General features: G+C 41.8%; 1 protein-coding gene across 4 annotated transcripts in view; it reads left to right on the forward strand.

Annotated features, from left to right (window-relative positions):
• Window positions 1-1176: 1176 nt before the first annotated feature.
• The window catches only part of ankfn1b (ankyrin repeat and fibronectin type III domain containing 1b), a 124349-nt gene continuing 101281 nt past the window's right edge, over window positions 1177-24244 (forward strand). For 3 of the 4 annotated variants that reach the window (XM_071463009.1, XM_071463011.1, XM_071463012.1), the window contains exons 1-2: window positions 1776-2168; window positions 5984-6079. In XM_071463009.1, the coding sequence (XP_071319110.1) occupies window positions 6063-6079 (17 nt within the window). In that variant the 5' untranslated portion in view covers window positions 1776-2168; window positions 5984-6062. Of the gene's footprint in view, window positions 1748-1775; window positions 2169-5983; window positions 6080-24244 lie in introns of those variants that run through there. The other variant, XM_071463010.1, reaches the window with a different exon arrangement.

Raw genomic sequence — 24244 nt, forward strand, 5'->3', positions numbered from 1 at the left:
TCAGTTCTTTATGCATCGTTTGCATCAGCCACACTGGTTTTACAGTGAAGATGGAAACAGAAATCACTTTGGCTGAGGCTACTGTAGGGGACAAGTGACATGTCATGTGACTTTGGGTCACAGGGATCATATGCAAAGAGAAATGATGTAAACACCCAACATCATCACCAGTGTACCACCACAAGCGTTAGTAATGCTCAAAGTCGCACTTTGGTCCATTTTTATTCAACCTTCTTATGTGTGATTGCTTTGAAGCGCCAAAATTGCAGCCTAGAGGTACTAGGCCTAATCACGGCTACTGCCACTACTACCACTACTAGTTAGTTTTGCTAGCCTGCAGCTTTATCACCACTGATCTGCTCTCAGCAGACGTTACAGTCCTCTAATGATTTACTGATTCTGTTTGTCTGCTTTAAAGCTCTTTAAAGACACAGGGGGGAAAGGTTCTTCATACTGGGCTCTGTTACTACTATACTCTAGCAACTTTAGTTGCAGGCCATGCACATATCACATATCTGTTCATATCACCATGTACACTTATAAGTCATATAAGATACATCTTGAATTAGGGTCATGACCTGATCTCACAATAATAGGAATCCAAAGTTAAAACATGCCTCTCTGTTCTAAGGGGGGGTTTTCTTTTTGTACCAAACAGCACAGTTTATTGTTACTTATCATTCTTAATACGATGTTATAGCTGCATTGTAAGACTACTTAAGATCCAGTTTTTACATGTGGGCTCATGTAACATAGCTGTAAAGTTTTTTTTTCTCTCAAGGGACATTCATTATTTCCAGTCAACCATAGTGTGGCCATTTGAACCTAACTTTTCAGTAAGCTACAAACCATGACTAAAGGCTTATTCGCAATTCACTCATAAAATATTGCTGAGAACTTTCCTTATGCTACCTTTATTTTGTGTTCATATTTGCTGATTGCTCTAACAGCAGACCTAAAAGAAAGCCATCCACTGACTATAATTTATGGAGGATGTAATTTCACACTGTTTTGTTTACAGTGTTGAGCTGTGTGCTGTCCCTTTAAAACCACGGGGGAAATTTAAATTTCATTGGGATAAAGAATAGCATGTGAAACATTCAGTGAGTCTGGATTATCTCTGTTAATGCCGGTGTCACCCGGGTTGTTTGAACCGGGGAAGTTCAAAGGATTAGGCCAATATCAACCGGGTCGGTATACTTCAATAATGAGATAGCAGAGCGAAGTCTAAAAACCTATTAATGTCGTATTAAGATAATTGCCCTGTGTGCAATCAATCACCGGAATTGGCCTGGACTGCACTGTAGAAAATAATATGAGGACAAGATTATAAAAACTGAATTTAACACAGTTTGAGTGGATGAGTGGATCGCACATATGTAACCTTGGTGGAAAAGTAAGACAGGCTGCCATGAGTTAAGAGACACAAACTCTAAATCTCTCGGATAACAGTCGTTTATCTTCAGGACTGAGTGAGGCGGAGCAAAGCATCCTATGATAGCACCGGGCAGAGGAGCTGAGAAAGAGTCTGGGCGGAGAAAGTTAGCGCTGGAAGTTGTGTCTCACATGTCGTATTGTGCCAGTGCTCACAGCGTTGAGGATACACGCTTAGAAAATGCTAGCACCGGTGTAGCAAACTTAATCTTTTGAGTAGAGCGACTTAAGTCAGGCTAAGTGTTGACGGAAGCTAACTCGGACGCGGCCCGGGGATACTTATAAAGGGAACCGAGATTTCTTCGTTAAGAAGGTATGAGAATGAATGCATATTTGTACACTTTTTTTTTTTTTTTTTTTTTGTGTCTCCATTAAACACTTGTGCACTTGCCCCTCGTTGGAGCGAAAGAGGATTTTTTTTTTTTTTTTTTTTTTCAGAAACGACTTAAAGCAGCTTGCTCGCCCACTTCAGTCAACTTTCGCTCGGTGTATTGTTTTCAAAGGCCAGTGTCGCTGCGTACACACTGTTGTCATGACAATGCTAGGGAAACCCAGCGCAAAGCACGTTGGGAGACACAAAAGACACCAGCGCCAGTGTCGAGATTTGCTTTTCTAAGAGTTTCCCAGAACGAAAACCCCCCGTAAAACTTCACAGAAAGTCTACGAACAAAACCACAAGGAAGGTTATGTTGTCCTCTTTTACTCCTCTGCATGAAAACGTCAAAGAATGATAGGTATTTATGTATTTTTTCTACATAGGTTCAGTTATTGGTATCCTGTGTCAGGGGACAGAGGAGCACATTGGGAGGTAGGAGGAGGAGGGGGGTTCAGGAGGATATGTGAAAACTGTTGGGATGTGGTGTGTCCTGTGTTTATATGAGACAAATTGTGACCCTGCTAGTCAGGAAAGGGATGCTTTTAGTCGGCTCTTTGCTGTTTTATGGCCAACACACATGTGGAAATGACTGGCTTCCACAATAGAGAGTGAGCAACACAATTGTCTTAGGGGAAAAGGAAAAAGATGTGTGTGTGTGTGTGTGTGTGTGTGTGTGGGCGAGTGGGCGGCAATGCTTACATGAGGGGAAACAAATGTGTGTCATTGTATGCTTCATAGGGCTTGTGTGTGTGTGGGTGTGTGTGTGGATGGTAGGAAGGTGGGGGTCAGGGTCACTTTACATGGCCATGGACTCATGTGTGGACAGGAGGGGACACATGGGTAGTGGTAGTGTCACTAATACAGATGTATCCACATGCATACAGTAGGTTAGACACATCCAGACAGAGCAAGCCAGTGAACTGCTGGCAGGAGTGAGGTTAATGACAGACAGGATAAGCTCTCCCCTCTGATGACTCATGATTATACTTATTTACAATCTTGAGCAAAGGAAGTTTTCACAACTCCAGGTGGTAAAAGATGACAGTCTGATGGATCAGTGCCATACTTGTCATTAGGTGCATCGCCAGCAAAATATCCTAACGTCAGCATCCACTTTGACTGCTCATTAAACACTGGGTGGTCAAAACACAAGGGAGACCAAACCACTATAAAGAGGAAGCCTCCTATTTAATTGTTGTAATAATATAAATTATCTTTAATTTTTGTTATGACAAATTTCTCAAATTACACAAAAAACATTAAAGCGTAGTCACAGCATTCAGTAGAGATTGCTGTTGGGTAAACAGTATTTCATATATCACTCTGAAATACAGCCTGAGTAATTAATGAATTCTTTGGGCTATTAAAAGTCAGAAAATACTGAAAATGCCCATCACACTTTCATAAAGCCCAAGGTGATGTCTGATTGTCAGTCTGAACATGTGCAATTTACTATCGCTTCAGATAAAGAAAAGTAGCTATTCCTCATAATTTAGAAGATGTAATGAGGGATTATTTGTCATTTTTACTTGAAAAATTACCGAAATGTTAAATTGATTTAAAACATTTTTCATAGCTAATTTTCTGTTGATCATTAAATCACTCAATATGCGATACTTTGTATTTGATGTTTATTGATATTTTGTACAATAATTAATGATGTGTACTGTCTGTTCCACAGAATTGTCATAAACCAGTTAGATAAGGAGAATGTGTAACAAAGTGCATAGAGGCAGTCGTTTTAACAAATGTTAATTACAATAGCACTTGATGTAAGTGTGCCTAACTGAAGTGGCAAAAGGCTGAAATGCTAGAGAGCAGAACCGTTCCAGTCTAAATGTTGGTAAGAATATATATGAGATAATAATCTTTTCAATCAGATTCAGAGCAAACGAAAACTTAAAGTGATTTAATGCAAAAACTATTTTAATGAAATCCACGGTACATACATCATGTTGCTATACACTGGAGTCACAAACATTCATATCAATTATGTATTGAAAGATAACATATGACAGCATATTGCTACATTGATTATTTGTCCTGCCTAAGATCTGCGTTGGCCCTCCCTCTCTTCGTGTGTGTCGGGGCATGCAGCTGCATCTCCCGAGTCTGGCTTGCGCCCGCAGGGCATGGGAGCATACTGACAAAGACACATAAACATACACACACACACACACATACACACACTCATTAATTCACACACTCATGCACATGGGGCAACATGAACAAGCCTACATCAAAGATACATCTGTTTCTTATGCATGTTTGATGGGACAGGCAGGCAGCGGCTGGCCACTGCTCCAAGTTACTGCACAGATTAGTATGCATGACTAGGTGGAAGCCAAGCCGTGAATGTGGATGACTGTGGTGAAGGAGAGAAGTAGACAGCACAGAATGACTGTGCATTGAAAGAGAAATGAAAGATGATTTGATTTTAAATGACAGCTTGATGACACCTTAGCACAAAAAACAGGTTTTCATGACCAGTGACCAAAATGAAGCCACTGCTGAGGCTGAGTGAAGCGACATGTGGATAGAACTGGAGCATGTCATGAAGCTGAAGTTCATAACTCTTTGCTCTGTTGTGCAGTTGTCTTTTGTTGCTGCTGTTTGATGTATTGTTGGCCTTTTTAGCTGTGAGCAGCTGGTTTAAGTCCTTTTGTCTGGTTGTCAGTCTGTTGCCCAAACCTTTCCATTCTGGGACACAGTTACACAAACGATATCAGCTGGTTCCCAGACAAGGATTAAGCCCAGTCCAAGCACATTGAGAAAATTACTCAATGGATGTCTCCAATTATGTTTGTCAATATTTTGTAGGCTTAAAGGAGCATATCAGTCTGAGTTAGGCTTAGACGGTGAATTCAGTGTTTACCATGTCAGACCTCCTGGTTCCTAATTGGGTCAAATGAGCCAAAATCTTTTTTCTTAATAGATTAAAGTATTGATCATTTACACAATTAATTAATTAATTAATTAATTAAATATTTATTTTTAATGTCTTGAAAATTGATTATTTCTTACTTAAAAACATGAAGAAGTTACATTTTCAATGATATGAAGTAGAGGAAAGGAAGCAATCTTCAAATTTCAGAGGATTTAAATAGACAAGTAGCTAGTTTAAAAAAAAAAAAATCAGATTAATTTTCCTGTGGTCGAATAATAAGCTAATAGTTTCAGCAGAAGTCATGTTCATCATTTATTTCTGGTGAAAACAAAATGAAATAAACACTAGGCTTCATCATAATCCAAATGCCCTTTTCTCTGATATCACTCAGCGTCCTTGTACAGCACAGAACACATCAAGGTAAAGGCAGGAGCACGTAAAGGTGAAGTAAATGAGTTTGCATTTTTTATGCAGCATTCACTGTCTACATCCGCTGTCTTTGCTTTGCCAGGATTATTCTATCAAATCGGTGAAAGCTTGGATTGGCTGCTTATCAATCTTGACTGGAGCAGCTCTTGGCACAGGGAGATACGCGCATCCCAAATTTAACTGTGTTTCACCTTCCAAAACATCCAGCATCTTTGGATCAAGGTCCCGTCGGTTCATCTTGACAGTCTGTTTCCGTCTTGCCAGATGTTCTGCTTAATTAACATGCAGGCTCGGGGCGAGGGAGGCGTCACCAGCCACACTCAGTTTATCCAGGTGCCGCAGCTCTGCATAATTACCTCACATTAACATGAATAATATTAATCAGATTCATGGTGTGTTTCCTTGAGTGAGAAATAGGTCAGTGTTATTGATACACAGGAAGGTTTGTTGGTGGTTTTATTTTAGTGCTTCTTCAAATTTTTCAGATGTGGAGTAGAGAGGGATGGGATTCTGGATTATAATCGTGAATATATGCAGGAAAGTCTGAAAGAGAAAACGAGGTTAGCTCTGTTTTCACCATAAATCACACAGTATGAGGACAACTTTGAAACTCAATACCTCAAGATCTGAGAGGCCTGCAGAGGCCCTTAAAGAGACAGAGGGTGACAGATACAAAGGACAGATGGCGATTGTATTCCCCGTATGTTCTCAGTAACACCAATAAAAGCTGTGGTTTTAAAGTGAGTGATGAGGTAGCATAACTCATCAGTTTATTCATCACCTCTCCATCTCTTTCCATAGGTTTAGGTGCATGCTAACCCACTACCCTGCTAACACAGATTTGTGTACGTTCCCAGGTTAAATCCAGGAGTCACACTGTGAGAGGAGGAGCGCCAACCCAAACCTGGGGAGCCACTGGGGCGCCAGGGTGCTGGAATGGAGCAACTGATAGAGTAAGAGAGCTGTCTTTATTTGTCTCATTTGACAGTTTGTTTTACACAGCTATTTAACATGTTTTATTGTGTTTACTAAATGAACTTCCCGTCTCTATTTTGGGGCTTCCTGGAACTGTTGTTGCCCACGCTTCAGCTGCATGCATGGCATTGGGACTGGAGAAGCCTTTTAGCCATATATATATATTAGCAGACTGTGGATTATTTAAGCTCACAGAGCCCCTTTGATACTGCAGGTCCTTCTATACTGTATATATTTTCAGCCAAAGCCTCTGGTTTTTAAAAGCCATTTTGAAGACAAAACCTTTTAAAAACACTCTGATGTAACAGTACTGGCTTCAAGGTTTGTATTGAAGTGTTTGCACGAACTGAGTTGAGGACGTTTAAGAGGGAACATGAAGATCCTACAGTGTCTGTCTGTTTAAAATACAACATCTTGACAGTAATTGAAAACAAGCCTAGTGGCACTGTTCTTTATGGACAACTCTTCCGGCAGCAGATGATGTCTAAACAGATGCTCTGTGTTTCTCCAACTTGTCTCTCACTGCTTTAGTTGGACAGGTTGATGAGGTGCTTGAAGGTTTACAGCACAACGTGTCTGGGCATTTTGAAACCCTGTTATTTTCTATTTTTAGCAAAACAGGAATTATGATCATCCAGTATGCAAAAGGTCACAGTTGGAAGTAATGAATGGAGGTTCTGGGAAGTAAGCATTAAATACACAATCGTACAGGCACAATAAAAAAGAGAACACAAAGAAACCCATATATAATCATGAATACAGTTTGGTAGCATTTGCATGCTCAGATTCATATATTAACTCTATCACACACAAACACACACTGTCCTACCTTGTCTCCCTTTTAAGCAGTGAGTCAGCAGAAAGATGAAAAAGGACCGGACATGATGCCACAGAGGAGCAATAACTCTGCTCTCTGTATGAAAGCAACCTACCCAACCCGACATACTTCCACTCCCCCTTTGTGAGTGAGCTGTTCAGCTCAACACTGCCAGACTGGACTGATACATGCTGACATACAGTATGTCTATCTGTCTGTCATGTATTCAGCTTTCATTATGCGTCGTTACTGTCCTTCAAAACCTGCTTTGCTTCTTTCCCTGCGTAGTAGTTTCCTTTGCAAATCTTTCCCTCCTCCTCTTTGTCAGTGCTGCTGTGGCTGGGCAGAGTGTGATAACAGCCATGGGAGTTTTATCTGCTTGGCTCTATTGCAAGTCTTCTTACTCTCAACACATTCTGCAGATAGCAGAAACAGGATTCACATTGTGTTTCTGTGCTGTGTGCGTGCACAGGAAGTGCTAGTTTTCTGTGTGTGTGTGTGTATGTGTGTGTGTGTGTGTCTGTGTGTGTATGAATCACACACTCCTTGTCATTTCATTATACCTATCTCTCACCGGCAGTAGATGCAGCATGTATAATTCATGCCTGTGACTCTGCCTAGGAAGGGATGCGTGCCTACATGCTTTTCCTCCTACTTGCTACACCCCAACCTGTCAAGTGAAACCATTCATTTACAGTATGTCAGTGCCCCCCCCCATGTCTCATATTGACTGTGACACATCAGTGATTGTTGAATCATCCTCCTCATTATCCAACACCTCCCTGGCTCCTGAACCAAAGCAACTAGCTTTCTCTTAATGATGAGGTTACACCACCGACCTGCTGCGGCACCGTGCCACCGGAGAGGCAGAGAGGGGCTCCTCGCTTGCGCAACCCCGCTCTCCTCTCTGGCTTGTGACTCACTGGTGAGTCATGGCAACAGGGAAAGGGGTTATACATGTACCCCCAAGTGCGCACGCACACACACACACACACACACACACACACACACACACACACACACATATATACACACACATACTCGTGCTTGTACTTGAACACAGTGTTGTTAGGTAAATACCAGTGGAGTCAGGGTGTGCTGATGTCCATTGTGTGTGTGTGTGTGTGTGTGTGTGTGTGTGTGTGTGTGTGTGTGTGTGTGTGTGTGTGTTTTTGTGTATGAAGTTAAAAAGTTGGTTGGTAAATACCAGTGGAGTCAGGGTGTGCTGATGTCCATTGTGTGTGTGTGTGTGTGTGTGTGTGTGTGTGTGTGTGTGTGTGTGTGTGTGTGTGTGTGTTTTTGTGTATGAAGTTAAAAAGTTGGTGTGTGTATGTTTTTGGTATCTGTGTACATCCACACACATCATATATCTGCCTTTCCTTTCACTCTCTCTGCCCAAGTACTCTCTCTCACACACACACAAACACACACACACACACACCATTATTTCTAATAAATTGTAATAGAGCTTATCTTTTTCATATGAAAACCAAAAAGCAGAACAAGCAATTGTTTGACACTCAGTGCATTCCAATTACTGTTCTGTGGACTCAGCCCTGAAAAGATAAGGCTGAGCATAATTATGAGCACAGTTCTGATTTCTGTGGTAAATCATGTTGAGGGATTCAGCCACTAGAGGGCCACACGTGCATTAGTTTCTAACATGAGTGAATAACAGAGTTTCTTCATATGAATCTGATGTCGACTACCATAGTAGCATCATATTTTACTTTTAAGACAAACTTTATGTATCTTTCAGTCATTTTGTTTTGTTCTGTTTCTGATGAACTGATTAATTGATGAATCTATAAAATGTCAGAAAAAAGTAAAACAAAAACCTTAAGAAGTTCTGAGAGCGAAATGTGATAATAAAATGTCACGTCTAATACCTCATGATATTGAACTTACAATAATGAAAAGCAGAAAAATACAGAAAAGCCTCACATTTGAGATGGTGTAACTGGTGAATGCTCTTGCTTAAAATGACTTAAATGACTATTAAAATGGTTTAGGTTTGATATCCTGCTGATTGACTAATCAGTCCATCAACAGTCCATCAACTTTTTCCTGTTGCCCTCTCAGTGTCAAAAGTTATTAAACTTTGCTTCTGATGTGACGGACAATGTTTGCATTCAGACTCACTGTTATGTGCTGTTTCATTGTTTCAACTTTAATACATTTTTGAGCCAAACAAAATAATAGGTTTAAATACTATGAAAAAGCTATTGAAGAATTTAATTTGAGATGTATGTACACCAATAGACTATGGTAGACAATCCTTTGAGGACAATAAAAGTGTCATCATCGTCATCGTCATGCTGCCAGGGACTTAAGCAGTGCTGGATTTCATGTGACGGATGGAGCTGCTGTGTGATCACGGTTGGGGTCTTTCTTCACTGGAAACTAGTGGCAGTTAAAATGTCAACTCGATGAGTCTTATGCTCTGTTCAGAAACGGACATGAAGCCCATTATTACAGCTTAATCCAAGCTTTTAATATGGCCTTATAGGGCAACAAAGAAAGGAGATGGCTGCAGTGCAGCAGTGTTTAGAAGCTTTTAATACCTCATTAATTTCCCTCTTTGTCTCTGCTCACATCAGTGTCATTTGTCTGGAACAACTGACCAGAGCTAATTCACCAGATCCTTCTGTAGGGATTAAATTACTTGTGCTGAGGTTAAGATGGTTGCAATCTGATCAGAGGTTCCAGCATCAGATTTATTCATGCAGCCTATGAAGAAATTGGTGTAGAGAACTTGAGGTCTGAGCTATTTGAAGGGGTAATGACCACAGTCTATTAGGAGACTTCACACAGTAAATCAACATTTCAAGGAACAGAGGCAGAGGGCTGGTATTAGAAAGCTGTCACCTGGAAATCAGATTGTTTAAAACCCCAAGTGACTAAAAGTTAAGAAGAAGTAAGAAAGTGAAGATTGTGAAGCAGACTGCAAAGCTCACTGAGGCTGCTTTTTGGAGGGTATGAGTGAGAACACATGTCCCATGATGCTTGTCGCAAACATCACTAAGCCATTGTCTGCTTTGTGTATTTATGTGGCTTGTTCTCCTATTGTGGAAGTAAACTGTTAAGTCACGGATAACGTGAGATGTTTCTTTGTTAGTCTTGACTGTGCTGATCTGTTGCAGTGAGCAGGTCACTTGAAGGGCCCTAATTGGTCATTTGGTGCTGAGCTGTCAGACTGGAGAACACACTGTGGTGCACAAACAAGTCGATGTTAATACGTCTAGCCTTTACGCAGCAGTAGTTTACGTGGAGTCGAGAATACACTGCTCATGGTGCTTTTAGCTCTATAACAATGCCTTCTCATTATTTTCCCAGGGTGTATTATATCCAAACTACAAACATAACACCACTACACATCCCTCCTAAGTCCTTCAAAGTATACAGACGCAGTGTGAAATGAAGATGCGTCATTTACAAAGCTGTCAGAGAGAACACTTAATGCCTTCGTGCCAAGCCACGGGCCCAGGATTTGTTCGGCCTGATGGCGGTGACGTCAGACCAGTTGGTTTGTTTTTGCTGTAGCTGGCCTGTTTATTTGATCTGTGTCACAAGTGGGTCCTTGAGGTGCCTGTTTATGTTGCTCTCATCACTATGCATCCGTGCTGAGTGGAAGGCTGCTGCATGCATTTGGGTTCAGAAGACAGATTATTGCTGCCTCACAGGGAACGTCTGTGTGTTTGCGTGCTCTTGCTTGTGTGTGTGTGTGTGTGTGTGTGTCTGTGTGTGTCTGTGTGTGTCTGTCCGGCTCTCCAAGGCTGAAAGGTCTCATGTCTGTGTCTGCAGATAGACATGATCTCAGCACGCAGTTAAAACCCTCTACAAACACTCACACATGTGCACGCCTACAGGCTAACATACCCTTGATCCTTTTTATTGTCATTGTGTTTTCCAGCCATGTTTTTCTAGTTATTATATCTTTTGGTGTGTGTCAGATCGTGAAGCCTTGTTACAGAACATGATTCACTCATCCAGAAAAAGAGTCTGATTGTGCCGTGGTGTTGCGACCACCACTGGGAGAGCACTCATCTCATGTCAAACACTCCGCCTCCACATATACACGCACACACACACACACACACACACACACACACACAAATATATACAGCAGCGGCAGCCTAATCACTCTCCAGACTATGATGACAATGAGGAATGACACGCAGCGTTTTCAAATCTAAGTGGACTGCCGTGTAATGAGTCATGGAGGGCAGTCGGCTGGACATCAGACATGAGCAAAAACAAAAACAGTGGTCGGCTCCCATCAAAACAGGAAGTGTGTGGTGCATGTATGTGTGTGTGTGTGTGTGTGTGTGTGTGTGTGTGTGTGTGTGTGTGTGTGTGTGTGTGTGTGTGAGAAAGTAACTGGAGTGAAGTAAAATTACTTTCTGAGGTGTTTATGTGAGAGAAAAACAAAGATGGCAGTTACCACATAAAGATGCTGCGTGAGTGGCAGTCAGTTGATGAAGAGGGAGAGGAGGAGGAGGAAATAAGACAGAGAGATTTTGTCTTTGGGAAGAAATAAGCATGTCGTCCTGATGCAGTTCTCCCAGTTGGTGCCAGATTCTACTGACTTGAAATCCAGTGGAAGTTCAAAGAGATGTGAGAGCTGTTGGAGACTTAATACCCTGCTCTGGGACACTTCCACACACCGGATACTCACTGACACGGTGGCTTGACCCCAGTAAAGGATGGCCTTTTCTGCTCTCTACACCAACTTGCTGCTATAAAGCTTGTGTGTGTGAGCTACACCCTCACACCTCTGCGAGTAAACCCCAAGTAGAATTGATTAGCTGTCTAATCACAGGATTAAGCTGGAAAACAGGGACTTTGGAGAAGAGGGGAGGGAATACTAGAGTGACATGAAGATCCTTGTGAATATATCCAAACTAACCCGTCCCTCAGGTTTATAATGCATGCGTGCGACTTGCTTTTAATTGGACATGAATATGGTTTTAACATCACGAAACGGTTTGAACTTGCATCCTGGCCGTGATGATGCGTCAGCAGTTTTAGGGGTCAAGGGTTTTGGGAGATAAAGGGAGTTAAAGAGAGGTTCAAAGTCAGCAGTCAGTACTTACATTGCCTCATCTTTTATTCAGACCAGCCCCCGGGACTAGAAGCTCTCTAAATTGTGGTATATGTCAGACCTGCATTAAGCAGACAGGGAGAGGCAGGGTGATTTTATAGAGTGAGGGAGGAAGAGATGGATCGACAGCGAGGAAAAGATGGAGTTATGAAGGGAGAGAGGAAGGGAGAGAAAGAGGCACCTGGTTTCAAGTCCTCCAGGCAGAAAATTTCTATTTTGCTCTCTGAAGATGATTAATTTAGAGAAAAATTGCATTCCACCCAGGTGTGAATACACAGTGTGTGTTCCTGCTCACTTGTGCGTTTGTCTGTGTGCGACTGTATTTATAGAACAGTCATTTTAAATGCAGCGCTCTATTTGGCACACAATGCGCAACACAGCATACTGATAAAACCACAAAATAAATAGCCTGTTGTAAATACACAAAATACTACACCTAAATACAGAGAAGACACCAAGTTAAAAATGTTGAAGTGCCAAAGGTTTGCTGCTCAGGAGTTGAATCACCTCTGGGGTTGTACCTCCTCTGAACCTCTGGCATGAAAACAAAGAAGTCTTCCTCCCTGAGGGCATGACCAAAAATACAAAATAACTCTTATAACTTGTGACGGCTTCTTGTTTGTCAGTGTTGCAACTCCCGGGTGGACTAGAACCTGAATGAAATGAGTTACATCCCAATTATAATATCCATTTATTATTATAATCAATTCAATTATGATTGAAAGTATGATTATGATTGAATTTTAAATTATTTAGAATTTAAAGTTATAGTGACTGCCCAGTGTCCACAGCTTAGTTTCCTCAGTGATGGGAGATGCTGCCCGAGAATTGTCCCGTTTTGATGAAGTCAAAATGAATAAATTGAAGAAAGCAGTGGGAGCAAGATGGCGACAGGTTTGAATTATGCTGAATACAACTTTTTAATATTCTCAGCTGTATTCTTGCAATTTGTGCTCATGCATCTGTGTCTACACTTTTAACTTGAAAGCTTTACTATGAGCCACTAAACAGCTACCAATCTTTAAAGGGACCTGCTGTAAAACAACCTGATATTTTATGTTTTAGGCCAGTTACTACAAATTGTATATACATTGCTGTGGGCCATTTCCCAGAGCATGCAGCTTTATGTCTTCCTTTCTTCCAGGCAGCCATTTGTCACCTGAAATAATTTTAGTCTCTAACAGTAAACATTTATTCCTTATTTTTGTATTAATGGTGTTAATGCTGTTTAGAATCACCTGAAATGTGCTGTTACGTTCGTATGTAAAAAAGAATTGAAAATATTAGAAATATTAAAAAGAAACCTTTACCTTAGTGAAGAAAGAAAGGTGTGTTTAGACTGCCTTTCAAAAGAGCAGGAGTAATGTAAACAAGACAGAAAGCACTGCTGCTGTAATGTGTCATCTTGTCTGCTGATCATTATTTTCCAAAATACAACACTCAAAAAAAAAAAAAAAATGTCACTCATTTCGACTCAGCGCTGGCTCTGGGGCAAAAACTATTTTGAGCATTGTTCCTGTATAAAACGGTTGTTCTCATGCTAAGCCTCCATTAGCTGGCCTAAAGAGTGAATACTCCTGTCTTATGTATGTGTATGTATGCAGACATACACACGTATATAGTATGAATAACTAAGACATACAGAGTCTTTGTATCCCTGAAGTTTCCCCTTTGCAAACCCATAATATGTCAGTAGGGGATATGAATCATGCGGTACCCAGCTGCTGTTTGTTCCTCTCTGATCACCCCTTGAGCTGGATACAGAATGTACCAGACACACACACACACACACACACACACACACACACATGCATGGTCACACATCACTAATTCTTAAAAAATAATCTCTGGAAGATGCTGAAATACCAAGCTGCTGTTTATGTGTAGGAACATGTATAGGATGGATGGACCACTGCCAAAAAGCTGGACAAGCTTACAAGAAATGTTTTTTGACTTTATATCATTGTAATTCACAGACTCCATGATTTACATTTCAGTTTGAAGGTACACAGAAGGCACACATACAAACCAAGCTGATATGTCATCACCTTTTGTTTGTGTTTGGGTTTCTGAGCAAGAGCCTGAGCTGGTCGCTGATATCACCACATGCAGGTGAACAGCAGCTAATCTGCCACAGGGAAGACTAGAAGGAGAAGACGGTCTTCGTCGTCTTCTGCTTGGCTTTGCATTTTCATTTAAATAACAGAGGCAGCGCTTAAGTAATATAATGGCATTCTGACAGATTTGGAGACTATTAGAATTACACTGAAGTTTCTGTTAGGGGTTTTACGCAGCTTACCATCAGCAAAAATCAGAGGAAACTCTTTCAAAGAGATCAAAAACAGTTGTCTGAATAATTCCTTGATTTAGTGTGCTTCTTTTTGTCATCACACAACTGACTTGTTAGTGGCATAGTGTGAAAATGAAGTAGCAAATCCTATCAAACAACAGGCGACGGAAGTTATTTTAGTCATGTGACAGGTGACATATTAATCACATTCAACAGGGGACAAAAATCTGAAGCTTTGGTTTAACAGGTAAAACAGGTGATTTTACTTCCAGGTAAAAGTTCCTGTAGTTGGAAGCTACTGTGTTGCAACCTTTTTGAATTACTGTACATACTGCATGTACTATAAGCAACTGCAAATGTGTGATAGTGCAAGATTTATATAGACTTATAACAAAAGAGGTGTCGGTGGTAATAGACAGAAATAGGCAAAGAGAGAGTAGAGAAGCCAGGCGGACAGCTAAAGGAAAGAAAGAAAAGAGGAGAGAGGAAAGTTTACAGAGGTGGCGCTTGATAACAGGCAGATGTGAAGGCAGGGACGTCACAGCCTGAACACACTCACACATCTACACACAGAGGGACAGAGAGGGAGATTATCCAGAGGCTGCTCTGCAGCCCCCTTTACTGATGACTCATAAAGAAGGCAGTGGTGCTCATCCTCAGCGTGAGGTGTGTGTGTCTCACTAGTGAGGGTGCACATCATCTGATGAGGGTATCAAAGATTTTTTCTGATGTGCTCCAATATGACAGTGTTCATTTTATGGTGAAAACTGTAGATTTAGTTTGTGTCTCATTTTGTGAATGGTCCTGTCTGACTGGTCCCAGCAGGGAAGGCTGCTGAACGCTGCCACAGTAATTACAGGAGGAAGCTTTTTGAAACCGTTCTTCACTTTCTCCTGGCTGGCTGCTTCTCTCCGGTCACATGAGCTGCAGTGTGGGTTGATGCATCACGGTGTCTGCAGGCTGAGCATTGTGCATATTTATTGTCACTCTTCAGTGTATCACAAGCCGATATTGATTTCACAATCGTGATTACATGGACGGCTGACCTTCACATTTGCTGATATTTGTTTTTTTTTAAACAAATAACAAGAACGGCTGTTTTTTAAGATCCCAGTTCACTCTGATGGATCTACTCTGGAATGGGGACACATATTTTTGGCTTGTATTTGTTAAAATTTATGGAACGTACATTGATGATCAGCAATTATCAACAGAAAATATCATTAACATGCACACAAAAGTGATGAGACACCAGGCAAAACACTTATCCACCACTGGAGGGACTGAGTTCAGTTCCTGGCAGCTGTGCCTTGGAAGTGTGTGTGTGTGTGTGTGTGTGTGTGTGCATTGAAAGCTGGTAAAGCGTCACCAGAAGCTCCTGTTCTCTGAAGCTCCTGTCTGTCTGGCAAAAAGAAACAGCTGCTGATGTGTGACGTGTGTAAACAAGGAGGAGGATGGCAGCTGATACCAGGCTGAGCAGAGGGGTCAGCTGCAGAAGAGTTTTTGAACAGATGAAGACGCAACAAATAAACCGTGACCAGAATTACAAAATAACTTATGTAACTTGTGACGGCTTCTTGTTTGTCAGTGTGGCAACTCCCAGGTGGACTAAAACCTGAGTGAAATGAGCTACATCCCACTTACAATATCAATCAATGATATACCATGATTGAATTTTAAATTATTCATACTTTAAAGTTGTAGTGACTGTCCAGTGTCCACAGATGAGCTCCTTTTGTAGCTCAGTGGAAACAACCTTCTGAAGCCATGTATTGTGTTCCCGAATGGATGTCGCCGAAGTGAGGATGTTTTCGTGGTTGAATGAAAATAGCCCTCAAAAAAATAGTGATATATGATTTATTCAACAGCCAAAACCATTTTAGAGCCAAATGCAGACGAAAGGCAAAAAGAAGCCTGAGCTATCAATAGTTTGAGCTCGGCTCTTCCTTGCTGTGTAGTAAATTCCCCTCAGAGGCTCGGTGCTCGCTCTGTTGCTGCTGTATCCTTTTTTTGTCAAGATCCTTTGTCTTTCTCTGTGTCTCTGTGAATCCTCTGAACTCCTGCTCTCTCTCTCTCTTTCTCTCTGACTCTTAACGCTTTCTCTTTCTGTTTCTCCGTCTCTGCAGCTATTTAAAACAGACGGATTATCAGCCAAAGTTTTATTTTTCCACTGAAATGGTGCAAAGTGCTTTTTACACAATTGCAGCATTTCAAAATAAGATTGATAGGAAGTAGTTGAGCTCAGTACTTTGCATAAACACGCACTGATTTTGTCCTGGTTGATGGAATATGGATGATCCAGAATATTTTTGACATGTTAGGGAAAGATCTGTGCGGTTTACATGTTATCACGGCCTCTAATTCACGTATGAGTAAGAGCAGTGTTGCCAAGAAAAACAGAAAAAAGCAGGAACATTAACATCAGCTATTTCAAGAATCCACCTTGTCTTCCCCAAATGGTTTATAAAAGAAAAAGACAGGTGCTTTTCTGTTGCTACAGATAGAATAAAACTGCACTGATTTGTTCTGGTAACACAGAGTGTTAACATGCAGCAGCAGGACACACAGTACATAGATGATAGTGATGAGTCTGTTTTTCAAATGTGTGTGCACCTACTAATGTAACACTGCAGATTTATTAAAAAGTAATACTCCAGTGTCAGCATGAGGGAAGCAGAGGCTCAAAGAATCATTAATATTACACAACGTTCACCTAATTTGTCTTTGTCTGTTTCTTTGGTATATTCTATCTTTCTCCCCCTGCTCTCTCTGCCCAGAGACGGAAATACCACTGTGCTTACTGGGCAATATAATCTGACCATGCTGCTGCTCAGATCAATGGGCAGTCGGGGGAGGGGAAGTGCAAATCAGAGAGGGAGGGAATGAAGAGAATCTTGATCGAGAAAGAGGGAGACGGAAGAGGCCGATCAATCGGCTGAACTCTTTAGCACTGGAGCCTGCAAAGCTCACCCAGCCCACACCTTTCACACAACATTAACTGCAGCGTGGGATCACAGAGGCAGAACACATGCACACACACAGACAAACAAAAGCACACATCAGCACATAGACATATTGTCTATAAATTGTCAAAATCTCAATCTCTGCACCAGTGTCCCTGAGTCAAATTCCTTTACACACATTGCTTCAAATTCTGTTGTGCAGTTATTCTAATACAATTTAATGCAAGAACTAGAACATAGTTTGTTGTGGCAATGCAATTACATTTTGATTAAGAGTGGGGATGTTTAGAATGATTTTTTTTTCATATCAACACTGTTTAATTATTCCTGTACTGTTCTACAAGCTAGCTGAACAGGTAGCTGCCAGTGACTGTGCACAGGGATCACACTTCAGAGCACAGCTGTGCCCTTTGTCACGTATCATCAGTGGTTTGGTCACATGGGTTTCTTCTCCAGACGTGCTCCTTCGGTTTGAGTGAAGTGCAGTTTTTGCTTACTTTCTTGTGGAAACCATCTACAGCTTAGCTTCCTTTCACACCCTCACACTTTGCACCCTTTATGACCTCGGTCAGTGTCAGAGATAAATTGCAGTGCCTGGAGAAAGATATATTTTCCCAGTGAAATGCCAAATCTTACTACTCCTCATCCTCTTCTGAAAGTGCAAGAGCATCTGTGTCTGTATTAATTTTGTCCACTTTCATCTCAAGTGTTATCCACATTTTATTTATTTATTTTTAATTAATTTTATTCATTACTTCAGGCATTCTTACTGTTATTATTACTGCATTTATTTTTTATAATTTATTTGTGCTTTTTGGACTAGTGTTGGTACTCATTGATAGTTTTCTGACCCGTCACTCAATCAATCGATATCTCCCATGATACCCCTCAATATTCCCACACATACATGCACCCATTATTGCTGCAATTAGTTGATTAATCGATTAGTCAATCGACAAAGCATTACTCTGTAACTGTTAATCGATTGATCATTTAAGTCATTTTTCAAGGACGAATGTCAAACATTTGATGGTCATATGGAAGATATAGCTTCTTTTTCTTGCCTTACATTATAGTCAATTGAATATCTTTGGGCTGTTGGCTGCACAAAACATGTTTTATACACCAAACAAACAAGCATTGAGAAAATAACCTGCAGATGAATTTTGTAGCTGCAGCCATTAGTGGTGATGCTCACAAATGTGTCACAAATGGGTCATTTGAGCAGGACAAGCTGCTTCCTGTGTGATCACAGGCGTATAAAAATGTGTCATGCAGTGTATATTTCAGTGATTGCACGCTGATTGCAGTTGGCTTTACTGATGTGGATCTGCTCCGTGTGAGGTTGATAAAGTGGATACGAGCTGACCAGTTGCACACGATCATTGCGGTGTCCCAGATCGCTGCTGAAACAAATGCACTGTACACTGGTCACAGCGATGCTTTCATCAAAGCTGTATTTTATTGTAAATGGTGACAGTGATGTGAACACTGTGGTGGGAGGTTATATGATCTCTTGTCACGTGAGTCCGGGCTGACACAGAAAACCTGTTGCAACTGTGAGTAGCCTATACTTATAGTTCACCCTTGAGCTTTGAAGAGCTCCTCCTCAACTCTGCATCATGTACATCATGTTCGACCACTTAAAAGTTAGCCTCTGGCTGTTTGGATGGAAGAATAAGTAGAGAGGGAGAGGAGAGGGAGAAAAAGAGGATGAGAAATGTAGGAAGTTTGAGGCATGAGGAAGGAGATGGATAAAAGGAGAGAGAAGCAGGCACCTCGAGGGGAAGAAAGGAGGAGGCAAACAAGAGACTCTGACAAAGAGGACGTGGTCACCTGTGTTGAAATGGATAAAAAACAGAGACAGTGAATAGACAGAGGAATGCTTGTATGTAAACACACACACACACATGCACACGCACACACACACACATACGCACACTTATGCTCACTAATGAGATCTTCACAAAGAGCCTTCCCTCTATACTTCCTTTACCCTGCTGCCCCCTTTCTCCCATCATCCTTTTCAGTTCGAGTGGAGTTCCTTCAGATAAATGCACGAGGCCACCAGCCGGTCATCTGCCCGAGCCGCTCTGCCTGTTTTTCATTATTGATTAGAAATAAAGAGAGAGCCGTCGTTTTACACACACACACAGACAAACAAGCAGCAGAAAGTTATCATCCTGGAGGTTGAATCTGATCGCGGGTGTGTGTGTGTGTGTGTGTGTGTGTGTGTGTGTGTGTGTGTCGGGGAGAGAGAGAAGAGGAAGGAAAAGAGCGAGACAGAGCCCATCATTGCCACCTGCTCTCCAGCTTTGATCGAACGCGGCGTGTGCGCTCACCAAGTCAAATGGTCGTGTGAAAGAATTCATGCATGAGGAGGAGAGAGAGAGAGAGAGAGAGAAGCGAGTGAGCAACACAGACAATATGCGCTAAAAAAAACAGAGAGGGAAAGAGGGGGGTGGGCTTCAGTACAAGCATCATAGCAGCTCATTTTCTCCCACCAGCTCTGCTTTTTCCAGCACACAAGACGACCGACCGACACTCAGCCACCACCTCCCTCCCCCCTGCTCTCATTTTCTCTCTCCCCCTCTCTCTCCTGCCTGCTTGCTCTCCACTGGGGGGGCACTGCTCCTGCTGTGTCGATTGGGAGGCAGTTACAAACGTTACTATTTTGAGAGAGTCAGCGTATGCACTCTGCGCGCTGTGGCAAACGATCGAAAGAGGGGGAGAGAGGCAGAGAAAGGCAGAGCGGGGTCTGGCTCGTTCTTCTTCTGCACATTAAGTGGGGTGCAACAACAGGATGAGGGAGCGTCGGGAGACTCGAACCTGCAGCTGACGCCGCGCCGTGAGACTGAATCCAGGTAGACAAGGCAGACAGCAAGTCAGGAGGTCGTGTGGCCGAGGATCTTTTGCAGAACAGAACCAACAAACATCCTCTTACAGATAAAAGGGAAAGAAGGCGAAAGGAAAGAAGGGAAGAGAGAGGTGGAGGTGAACAGAGAGAGGAAAGATGGCGAGTTTTGGGAAACTCACAGACTACTTTAATCGGCGTAAGTCTCGAGAGGAGCTGCGGGTGGGCAGGAGCTCGCGGCGCAGCGGCAGTTACTGCTGCACTGTGGCAGAGGCCAGGTAACTTGTGTGTCTGTGTGTCTCTGTGCACAGGTATGCCAGACTGTATGGATGCATTTGTCTCTGTGGCTGTAAACACACGTGTCACGACCCTGTGTCTTTCTCACTGCACCACAAAACGAATGTGTTTACGGGCTGTGTCTTGAGAAGGTTATGTTGTCATTCCACACTCTGTGTCTCAGTGTTTGTTTTATGATTTCATGATTTGATGTGAATATAATCAGAGGACGCAGGATGACAATCTGAGGCTTTAATAAGCTCATGTTTTAAAAAGTCAATTTGTCTGTGAATTTATATGTTTACACAGGTGTGAGTGTGTGTGTGCACACATGTAAGCATGTGTCTGAATGCATGTGTGAGCAAGCATTGGTGTTACATAAGTATGGAGGTGTGGTGGATGTGTGCTATCAGGCATGGTGCTGGCTACTGTGGATTCTTCCCAGTGAAGACGGAGGCTTTTCTATAGATAGAAATTGAGAGGATGAAGTCGATATGCTGTTTATAGAGGAGAAGGAGACATTCTGAGTCTACCTGCTGCTCACACTGGTGCTCACACTGCCTCACACGTTCATACAGGGAACTTCCCAGTGACATTGACAACTTTATACTGTTGATTGAGCGGCTCCAGCAGAGGATTAGATGGGTCTCTCTAAGTGCCCTACTCAAGGGGAGAGGAGAGGTTTTACACTGAGTATGTCCTAATATGCCCTTAGTGTGTGTGTATATGTGTGTGTGTGTGTGTGTTTTAAGTCAGTCACTGCTGACGGGACATTAAAGATGTCTTATTGTGAAGGATCTGGGATAGTGTAACAATGCCTGACACTTGTTGCTAAGATGGACTGGATTTCACCTCCACTGCCACACTGTTTATACTGTGTTCATTTGGTGTCACACAGAAGCTGTTCACACCCTGCAAACTTCATTTGTGCGGCTTGGTTAAGTTGTAACAACCTCCTGCTTTTTATCACAGCTCAGCAATTAGCGCCCTGAGTTCAGAAAGAGATCACAGTTTGCTTTTCTTGCTGTTGCACAACAACTCTGGAGCTAAATTGAGATTCTTGTTTCTCTAAACCTTCAAAAATCCTAATCTTAATGACAATCCCATAACTAGTTTAAACTGCTTATGAGCTAGAGTTGAAATATAATACCAGGATGAAAGGTAAAAATCCAATGGTAGTGTAAAAAACCACCACCACTCTCGACTTTGAAATAACGTCCATCAAATCTCATATCATTCACTCGCAGCACAAGTGTTAACGTGGGTGGACATCTGGTACAGAAAAAGCTCTCAGATTCCCTGCCATTACAAATCCAGCATCTCTCTCATCCCCACAGTCTTCTTTGTCTCTGTCTCTCCCACTCACTGTCTCTTTCTCACCAGCCACCCCCTTCCTATGCCCTTCCATCTCCTACCATCTTCTCTCAGACTTTCAGTCTTTCCTGCTCCCCTTCATTGTTCTCTTCCTCTCTCTATTGCTCTTTTTCTGTCATGGCTGTTCTCTCTGTAGTCTGACATCCACCGAGGAAGAGCCAGAGGGGTTTGGGGCTATCAGAGTTGTGACAAGTCTGTTTGTAGATGTTGGACCAGCGCAGCTGAGCTCTGTCCCCTTTGTCGCTGATTGAATAGCAGCATTGATTAGTTTAGTCATTAATGTTTTATTGAGATGCATATATGCTTTTATGTGTCATATACAGAGAAAGAGAGTGACTACTTCAGAATTGTTTTCAGTCAGGGGCTCAGTCATGTAATAATAATAATGATAAAATTTATTTATAGAGCACTTTTCAGATGTAGCTCAAAGGGCTTTACAATAAGAAATGGAATAGTACAATAAAATAAAGGTGAACGAATGGAAATGAATGGAAACCAGGTTCATGGCCATATTAATCATGTCTCTACAGCATTCCAGTACTTTCCACCTTCTTGTTAGACTCATTAATGACCTTGCCTTGAAATTTTGATTTGCCATGAGCTCATGCCATCAAATTCCCTCCTCTCTCAGATTCCACTGACCTGTTCATAACCTATGAATAAGACTTTGAGTCCATATTAATCTTCTCAGTCCTATGACTTACAATGAAACCACACAATTCCACCTTTAATTGCAACTGAAATGTTAGAAGATACACCTAAACATAATTTTTTGTGTTGACTATTTTTCCATAACTTTGCTTTCTTCCATTCTGCTGTGAAGGAAACGTGATGCAAGTGTGGTATGCCTCCCTTTGTTTCCACCGATCACACATTCAAATTCATGGTTTATATAGATTGCACACTAACTGTGCCTTCTCTGGGATACGACCCTAATGAACAGTGACAAGTTGGAATCAGTCCATAATGAATGGTGAGTGATGATGAATCAGTCTGTAATGAAGAAGGTAATGTCTATCTTTCTGTAATGTGGAGAGATGCTCCAGCTTGTCACTTAAGCTGTTCAGAGCAGTTTCATTCAATTTATTCATTCTAGTGACTCCTCGACCAGATAAAGACAGAGGTTAATCTGACCATATCCTTTTGCTCCCTGCAGTCAGTCCTGCCTCTCACAATCTCCTGAGCATTGCCCAAGTCTTCTCCTCTCAGCGCTGAGAAATAGAATCTCGGATCCAAGTTTTTCAATAACCAGGAACCCCTTAAGGTGATGTCTCAAAAGTAGAGTGGGTAGAAGGGAAAAGATAGTGTCAGAGGAGAAGTCAAATGAAATGGAGAGTATTGCAAGGGAGTGGGAGAGAGACAATAGAAGTGGAGGGAGAGAAAAAGAAGCATGACAATACTCCAAAACACACATCCACATTCAAACACAGTGAGAACGCATTAATACTGAGTGAGACTGTTAATGAATGGCTCAGTACCGAGCAGTAAGTTTGGCTTATGAATAAGTAACCATGAGCTATTCAGCTGGCTTCGGAAGAACTGAATTCATTAGTTCAGTCCATTAATAAATGGAACATTCATTAGTGCTGATGTACCAGCAGGAGAATGTTTAAAAAAAAGATTAAAAAAAAAAAAAAAAGATATATAGAACTCATTATTCTGAATTGTTTCGGTCTGTGTTAAACCTTAAAATGGTTTAATCATGGAACTGAAATCTTCTGTCTCTTGTACCAATGGTAATTTTAATGAAAACTCCTCGGGTGTGTGTCTGTGAAAAGGAGTATGAGGACATGCATGTGCTATGCTGTGTGTGTAAGTGTGTGTGTGTGTTTCAGAAGTTGATTCAGCACCATGGATAGTTCTCATTGCAGGAGCTGCTTTCACCCACGAGTGCCATTCACCATCACACTGCGTTCATCAGGCTGCTGGAAACAGAGAGTCTCATCAGTCAGGCCTTCAGCTGGAGTCAGTGTTGACGGTAGAATCTCACCGTGCATGACTCTGCTCAACTGAAATAAGTTTTAGTGTCAGGGTTGGGAAAACACTGCACATACTGCATAGCTGAGAGGAGTCAGGGGGCTGCATGGGCTACTTTTAGCATCGAAATAGGTCACTAATACAAATTGCTGTACATCTGTTGCACCAAAACTTGTTCTTGTGGAAGTGGGAGCAAAGCGTGTTTTAGCCTGCAGCGAGAAAGAGAGTCGTCTGAGCCGTCTTCACTGTCAATCAAGCTCTGAGAGAAACGGTGAACGAGAGAACGAGAGGAGGAGCATGTGCAGATAACCTGTTTGTTGTTCTCAAATACACCTCTGTTCCGTTGTAGCGTGCATTTTCACACACACTTTCACTCAGCATCACCATCACTCCACCATCCTGTGATTCTTCTGTTATCTCTCCTTTGTCTGTCGCTCTTATTTAAAAAACAAATGTTCATTCACTGTCATATTTTATTTTCTCACACT

Source organism: Trachinotus anak, unplaced genomic scaffold (genome assembly GCF_046630095.1).
Source record: "Trachinotus anak isolate AG129_WGS33_773 ecotype Australia unplaced genomic scaffold, CSIRO_AGI_Tana_v1 ptg000025l, whole genome shotgun sequence".
In the NCBI taxonomy this organism is placed as follows: Eukaryota; Metazoa; Chordata; class Actinopteri; order Carangiformes; family Carangidae; genus Trachinotus; species Trachinotus anak.